Source organism: Protopterus annectens, chromosome 8.part1, assembly GCF_019279795.1.
Source record: "Protopterus annectens isolate FY-2018-M chromosome 8.part1, PAN1.0, whole genome shotgun sequence".
Classification (NCBI taxonomy): domain Eukaryota; kingdom Metazoa; phylum Chordata; order Ceratodontiformes; family Protopteridae; genus Protopterus; species Protopterus annectens.
In genome coordinates, this window is record NC_056742.1 from 277,586,943 (window position 1) to 277,595,072 (window position 8,130).

Here is an 8,130-nt window from a genome sequence, read left to right on the forward strand (position 1 = left end):
AGGCAGCAGACACAACAGGATCAGAAAAAAAAAGGATTTGATTCCTTCCACCTCCATTTGCCTACTGTGCAACATTAAACAACTCACTTAACCAGACAGTGCACCTGGGTTGCTTCTATAAAAGGACATGTGTGTCCAGTGGGCTTACCCAGTTAACAAATGTATAAAATTTGACTCCTCACCTTCACCATTACTGTCTGATGATTGCCCCCTCACCTCCCTCCTCCTTTTTAATGTAAGAACTGTATACTGTAGATTGCCATATGGAGGCATAACTTTGGCAGAAAGGGCAGCTGCCCCAGGCATACTGTGTTAGTAGGTGCAATTTTCAAGTCATGATAGTGTGGTAGAGCAGTACTGGCATTTAGAAATGAATGCCAATACTGCATTTGCAGTCACATTTGAAGTGCTTTGTGTGTGGCTTTTCAGCTGTATGTAAACTTCTTAAACTTGTTATATTTTTCACAGTTTGCTATAGTTTGAGTGTATAAGAGCTGTTTTCTTTCTTTTTTTTGTTCCCTTGTGGGGAGCACCACATTTTGGGGAATTGCACAGGGTGTCTGATAACCTAGCTATTGTTCTGTTGCTATCTACAACTTCCTTGAATAATGTCCACTGAAGAACCATAATTATCCATGTCTGTGGCACACTGGATTCATTCCTGCATAATGTAATGATACTTAAAAACTATATCAAACTTCAAAATTTGTCAGGACTGTTTTGCTGAGGAGATAAATACAATGGGACTCATCTCAGGTCCTCTGGTGGTTGTCTTTAATGCACTGCCCTCCATTCAAGCTCTGTTCTTCTTATGCAAGTTGTTGACTTTTTCAGGTTTTGCCACCCCTCCATCATGATGCTGTCATATGAAATGATGTTGCACCAAACCAATGGCAGCTAATCCGTCAGGCCCACTTTCTTTCAGTTTGCTCACTCTGAGTATAGCCCAGTAAAAAGTCACCGTCATAGGTAGGATTGCATAGTCTTTGTAATGTGTGCTGAGATGCTGAGTAACCCTGAAAAAGTCAGTGAAGTAGTACGATCCACAGAGGCCATCTTTGATTGTCTTTGTTCCCTTGCATTTTGGCCCACCACCCCTTTGGAAGCCTACCTACTGCCTCAGATCCTGTAGTTGTCCAGCTAACCTTGTGGTTGAAAGGTGCAACTTAAGGCCAAAAGATGGACTTATTGTCCTAACTGCATTCACTTTCCTCTATCTGTGCACTGAGTGATGTCTGTTCTCCCAAAGTGAAGCAGGAGTGTTTTCATTAAGTCTGTTAATCAAGAAGGCAGGATTTTGTAGGGCTGAGGTTCAGCCACTCATAATTACACATTCTGCAGACTTTCTCATTTCTTCCATTTTGAGGCAATATATGAGTGAACTAAAAACAAACATCGTTGTATTTAACACATTAGTATGTATCACACAATCAAATGCAAACATACACATATTTGGTTCCTATTGTGGCATTTAAAAAATTATTGTTTGAGTTATCATTTTTCATCAGTTTTATGAAATATGCATGAAACCGGGAAATGTGTGCCCTAATTGCAAAACCTGATGTAGTCATTTTGTTGTTTTCTTTATAGGTAAAAGCGATCCCTTCTGTGTCCTTGAATTGGGTAACGATAGACTACAAACCCACACAGTTTACAAGAACCTTAGTCCAGAATGGAATACTGTTTTTACCTTGTAAGTTTAATTTCACTATCATTTTACAATAATTTTAAAGTATGAATTGTGATTCTTTCATGCAACACATGAAGAACAGCCATTTGCTGGAGACTGTAGATAAAGTGAGAAGCAGTCTTAGAATACAGTGAGAGAATGATGAACAATAGACTGTTTATGATCCAGTTTTCATGAGATGTGTAAACAGATCGATGTGATGTCATTTTTCACTTTATCCTCACACTTGGATTTGGATCCGAACCCCCGGATCTGACTCAGCCGTTGCAATAGCTCATAGCAACCACAAAGCTCTCAAGCACCCTCCCTTACACATAATGCCTCTCTCCCAGTCACCTCAGATCTCGCTTGCTGCTTTGGGAAGATGTGGTCCTTCCAACAGCTCTTGGGCAGTTAAGCGTTTTTTTTTTCTTGTCTAATTTAGAAGTTTTTCTGTCACTTTTTTTGTAACTTGAACGTTACCTATTAAATCTCTCCCTTACTCCTCTTCTAATTTTATGCCTTCTGTCTTGTACTGACATACCTCTTGACTACTATCATTAGCAGTTTTTTCCTTTTCCTGTTCAGTGATTGCCACTCCCTTCTCCTTCCTTGTACAGTAAGTACCTTAAAAACTACTATTGTTTGTAGTCTCTGTCTTTCGTCCAGCATCTCCTTTTCAAAAAAAAAAAAGTGCTGCCTTTTATTTTCTGTCTGTATATGGCTGAAAAAAATGGATAAGCTGGCTGGCTTTAAAAAGTGCTCCAAATGTGGTCACAAAATTCCTTTAAGTGACTCGCATGAGATTTGTGTAAACCATTTAGGCCCACTGCATTTACAGCAATGATGTACATTTGTAAGGTGTTCAACAATTGGGTCCTTGTGGAGTGCCATAACAAGCTGATTTTGAAGGATATGTTGCCTTCCTTCTGTAGGCAGGCCATTTCTGGTTCTGATAAAAAGCATAAGAAGAAAGATTCTTTGAAGGTGGAACAGTCAAGCCCAGCTTCCTGCCCGTCTTCTAGAACCTTGGACAAAGCAAGGAAATGGCCGTCTTGTGTTTTGAAGTTTCTGTCAGACCATTTTCTGAAAATTGCTAAAATATTAGATCCCAAGGACTACCTGGATCAGAAGACTTCTAGGACTCCACCATTGGATGCAACAACGTCATGTCCAAGCCCATCTGCTCCTAAGGATGGTTCAGATTGGTTGCTGTTGAATCCTAAGGGGAGCCCTTTTAAACTGATTTATGTCCTTACCCAGAACTTGTTACTCTCCCTGTGTTGACCCAGGGCCATCCAGAATTCCTTCACCCTTTCTGGAGAATAAGTCACCATTGGTGTCATCAACCTGCTCGATCAGAAGTCTCACAGAAGATGGTGTGGAGAGGATTGTCAAGAAGATCCTCTGGACTCAGGGCTTTGCAAGGTCCCCTTCAGCCCCTACCCCTAAGAGTCAGGAGTTTCAAGCAATTTCTTCCCCTCTTCAGATTCCTCCTCCAACCTCTTGGAGGTTTCGGAGCCTTCGGAGCCTTCGGATCCAGTCCATCCGATATTGTTTGAGTCGGATCCGAGGTACTTTCCTACCTCGACTCTGAGTTCCGCTCTGAGCTCCTCAACCTTATCAGAGCCAGGGACTTCTCAAAGTCATGGTGGACCAGTCAGGTCCAGGACGATTGGATTGGCTGTAAAGTTTTCAACCTGGCACCCCGTCTTGGGACATTAGCTTAAATTAGCCTGGTCACGGCTCCAGCTTCGGAAGCACTGTCTCCTGGAGTAGAGTACTCGGATCCAAAAGCATGGCCTTTCAGATCGGGGATCCTCTTTTTCCTGGAATCAGTCAGCCTTTAAGACTTTGGAGAGGGCCATATCTGCCTGGGTGAGACAAACTGTATCTGCCCCATTGGATCCACACTCTTCCACTTTGCAGACTCCGCACCCAGTGTCTCGATCAGCCCTCCCACAGGGACAGAGGGTCTAGAAGCCCCAGACTACCCATGAGAGTTTCCCGTCCTCTTCTGATACCTCCCCGGAATTCTTCACAGATGAGGTTCTTCGGAAGAGGAAGTGTAAGAGGAAACACCTAGACTCCACAGAGGATTTGCTCACCGAGGATTCTGACCTCAGTGAAGATGAGGGATCCCTACAGTCACCTCCAGATGATGTTTCCTTTGCAGACATCCTAGAAATTTTGAAACAGAGAGGTGGCTGGAAGCCCAGCAATCCCTCATCAGAGGAACCAATATATCTGGTGGGTTTTGGATCCCGTCCATCTACCTCCTGGGTGACCCTCATTCCAATGAGCTCATTGAGGTGATCTCTCGGCGGGCATGGGAGGCTCCAGACTTCATTGAACCAACACCCTGCAGACCTAATAAAATCATTATAGCTACTGAAGATAAAAAATTTTGGTGGAGGTGTTCCAGTAGATGCCATGTTTGTGACGGCAACCGCAAAGAAAGAACTTGAGGAAGAGAGTTCTACTATCAGTCCTCCTAATAAGGATTCTAGCATGCTGGATGGATGTGGCAAGCATGTGTTCTCTTCAGCAACCTTTGACCTGAGGTCCCTGAATTATTTCTCTCATTTTACCAGACTACACATGGATCTGATCAAAGAGCTCTCAGACACCCTGTCCAAAACTGTGTCTGAAGAGGTACAGGCTTCGGTGTCCTCACAGCTGGCCACCCTACATTCCATTGCAAATTCCTCCAAGAGGCTTATTTTCCATGCAGTCGAAGGAGAAGTATAGCTGCAGGTTCAGGTATCTCTATGAGGAGGCAGGCCTTAATGCATTTGTGCGACTTTGCTTAGCCCCTTAAATCTTTGTTCGGCAATGCTCCATTTGGCATCAGTTGCCTATTTGGCCCAAAGGTTAGAGATACACTGGCCAGGTGGATGAAAGATGGAGAAGACCCTTTCTGCCATAGGCATTCATTTTTCCACTCCCCAGAGACCGTATTCAAATAATCAGAAGAACATTGCAAAAATGTGGTTCAGAAAATCACAAGGGTCGTTTCCTCAAGCACGTGGTGAAAGCTCCCCAAGGGGCAGAGGTGGGAACTGTCATGAAAGAAGATACTGCCATTTGTGAATATCAACATGATTTATATAAAAGTGTGACAAAGAGAGATACTGCCAGCACAGCTGTCTGGAATTTTGTAAATGGTTATGTGTCATTTGTGAATGTCAACATGCTGCATGTAAGATACTTGTGTTACATATATATTAGTACTGTATGTCAGGTGTATATCAAACTGCTGGTACAGAAGTGTGTGTTGAAAAGGTTTTTGCAAAATGCTTAAAATGTAACCACAACATGCGCTTCTGGAATAGAACAGAAATGTACCTGCACTATTGTAAGAAGGTTAACTTTAGAAAAATAGCTGACAGAAAAGAATAATATGGAATAGAAGTTTAAAAATGTACCTGCACTATTGTAACTGTTTAATACATATATGTGTAACAGTGGAAACTGGAATACAGAAGGTTAACTTTAGAAAAGATAATTGGCAGGCAAACAAAGAAAATTACTTATGGCCACACAATAAAAATATGATCTGAAGTAGTTGACTTCATTTGACAGCAACCTTTGGGATTTGGATCCGACCTTGGATCTGAGCCGGCAATCTTTCACAGCTTAGATCCGAGCTCCTAGCTCCTTCCCTTCACCCATAATCCCCTGACATCCCTGACTGACCTCAGATCTAGTTTGCCGCACTTCTGTCAGCAGCTAGATTTTTGAGCTCCTGGTTCGTAGGGTCTTCTGAGTGTTTAGTGAGAGTTTTTAAAACTTTTTTATTACCTTTAAGTGTACAAGAGTGTTCGTGTGGTCAGGCTTCCCTTTTTAACTGATACCTTTTAGTTAAATGTACCCTCCCCTTCGCTGGTGCATAGCTTCTGTGTGTTGCGTGTTTGAGGCCTAACGAGTGGGTTTTTTCTTTAAGATGTCTGAGGCCCCAAAACCCATTTTTTCTAAGTGCACCGAGTGTGGCCATAAGCTCTCCCCAGCTTGGGTGCCTTGGGGTTGAACACCTTTCCTCTGGGTGTTCCATCTGCACGGCGTTCAACCCCAGGGCACTGCTGGACCGGTGGTCGAAGCTGATCCTAGCAGGACTTTTGCCCCTGGATTCGGCTTCGGCCTCCGGTACTTCTGTGGCCTCCTCCCCTGCTCCGGCAGCGGACACTCCTGCCTCTCTCCCTCCAGTCGGGACTCAAACTCCCGCTGCAGCTCCTGAGGAGAGCGAGGCCAGGAAAGAAAAAAGGAGGGAGAAGCACCACAAGCGGCGGGCCAAGGCCTCCTCTTCGGCTCCCCCGGCTAAGCGGTCTTCTCCCTCCAGGACTTCCCTGTCTCCTCCTTCTCGGATCCGGTCTCCGTGCTTCTCACCGGGCCCTGAGGAGGAGGAGACCCGATCTCCGTCGAGGCGGCATTCCCGGCCAGTCTCGGTAGCCTCGTCGAGATCGACTCATAGCCTTTCCAATGCAGATTTGAACCGGATGATGTAAAGGTTTCTCCAGGCCCAACTGCAGATGGGAGTGCTCCTGCCCCCCCCCCTCCAGGGGGGAGCTCGACACCTTTCTTTGCCTCGATAGCTCCTTCTCCAACCCGCTTCCCGGGTTCGGAGCCTTCGTAGCCGAGCAGCCTTGGAGCCGGAGGTGGGTCGGCATCGACAGTATTGGGTACTTCGGCACCGATTCTTCCCTCGAGCCTGTCAGGTCCGTTTTTGTCGGATCCGGGCTCTCGGAGCTGTGGGCTGAGCATCGGATCCGAGGGAATCAGTGTGTCTTTGGCTCCATCTAGGTCGGAGCACACTGGTCCGTCGGATCCGATGGCTTCAGCGCAGACCCCGATCCGTCCATCAGATCCGAGCGAGGGTTTGCTCTCGGATCCCAGAGAGAGCGGCTCTCCCTTGGCTTTCGATGTGGTGGAGAGGGCACTGTTGGGTACTTCCAGGCCCCCGGTCCTTGCTTCGGCTCCGCCCCGCACTTCCATCACCCGGCCCCAGGGACAGCCTGCTTCGATGTCCCAGGTCATTCCCTTGGAACAGGACGTGGCTGGTGAAAAGTCCTCGGACAGGCCCCCCGAGGACATTCCTCACAAGCGAAAGTGCAAGAGGAGGCACGTGGACTCCCCTGAGTCCTTGACTGATGACACGGATTTGGATGAAGGGGAAGGCTTCCCTAGGTCACCCCCCGAGGATGTCTCCTTCGGAGACATCATGGAAACGCTCAGGATAAGAGGGGGGTGGTCTGCCCCCAAGGCTTCCTCGGATGAATCCGTGTTCCTGGAGGCATTTGAAGCAGGCCCATCTACCTCTTGGGTGTCCCCTCCGCCTGATCCGTTAGTGGACCTTATTACCACTAGGGCATGGAAGGAGCCGAACACTGTGGAGCCATTCCCCAAATGATCGGATAAAATCCTTAGTCCGCCCTCCGAGAGGTCCCATTAGATCAAGGGTCCCCCCGTAGATGCTATGTTGGTGGTGGCGGCCACCAAGAGGGAATTAGCTCAGGAGAGCCCCTCGGTCCATCCACCGAGCATGGAGTCCCATTTGATGGACCATTTAGGGAAGCGGGCTTTTAGTTCAGCGACCTTTTCGGTGAGGTCTCTGAACTACATGGCACATGTTATTCGACTGCAGTGGGACCTTATCAAAGAGTACACTGCGTCGCCCATGGAGTCCCTGTCGGTGGAGGACAAGTGGTTGTACTCCACTCGGATGGCCACTCTCAGGTCCATATCTAACACCTCTGTGCGGCCATTGTCCCACGCCACAAAGGGAGCCGCTAGAGCCAGCGGAACAGGCCTCGTCATGCGGCATCAGGCCTGGCTCCGGCATTGCGATTTCACGGAACCCTTCAAGTCGTCATTTGGGAATGCCCCTTTCAATGGTTCTGCCCTGTTTGGCAAGACCGTTCGCGAGACTTTGGTCGAGAGCAAAAAGGATGGGAAGATGTTGTCTGCCATCGGAGTCTGCTTCTCTGCTCCCCAGAGGTCCTTCTCCAAGAACCAAAAGGGACAGAAGAAGATGTGGTTCCGGAAGTTGCAACAATCCCAGTCAACTCCGGACCCCCAGTCCTTTTGTGGCAGAGGAGGACAGGGTAGATGCCTCCCTAGAGGCAGAGGGGGCCTGAGGAATGATGGGTCCAGAGAAGCTTTCTCTGACCGGCCCACCCAGCGACCCTGAGGGGTTGCCCGACTGCTCTTCTCTGGAGGCAGTCGGGGGACTTTTTCGAGGCTCCTAGCAGCTTGGGAGTCCATCACGACAGATCGCTGGGTGCTTCGCATCATATCCAGAGGATACCAAATTCCCTTCTCTCACACGCCTCACCAACCCAAACGCCTCCCCGATGTCCCACCCGATCAGAGGGAGGCTGCAGCTGCGGAAATTCAGCAGCTCTTAGGAAAAAGAGACATCCAACACATTCCTCCAGACCAGTTCGGATCGAGTTACTACTCCA

At 47.5% G+C, this 8,130-nt stretch overlaps 1 protein-coding gene across 1 annotated transcript in view; it reads left to right on the forward strand.

Moving 5' to 3' along the window:
* The window catches only part of MCTP2 (multiple C2 and transmembrane domain containing 2), a 2,216,888-nt gene that overhangs the window by 1,274,117 nt on the left and 934,641 nt on the right, over positions 1-8,130 (forward strand). The window contains exon 12 of the mRNA XM_044081878.1: positions 1,591-1,693. Coding sequence (XP_043937813.1) covers positions 1,591-1,693 — 103 coding nt within the window. The remainder of the gene's footprint in view (positions 1-1,590; positions 1,694-8,130) is intronic.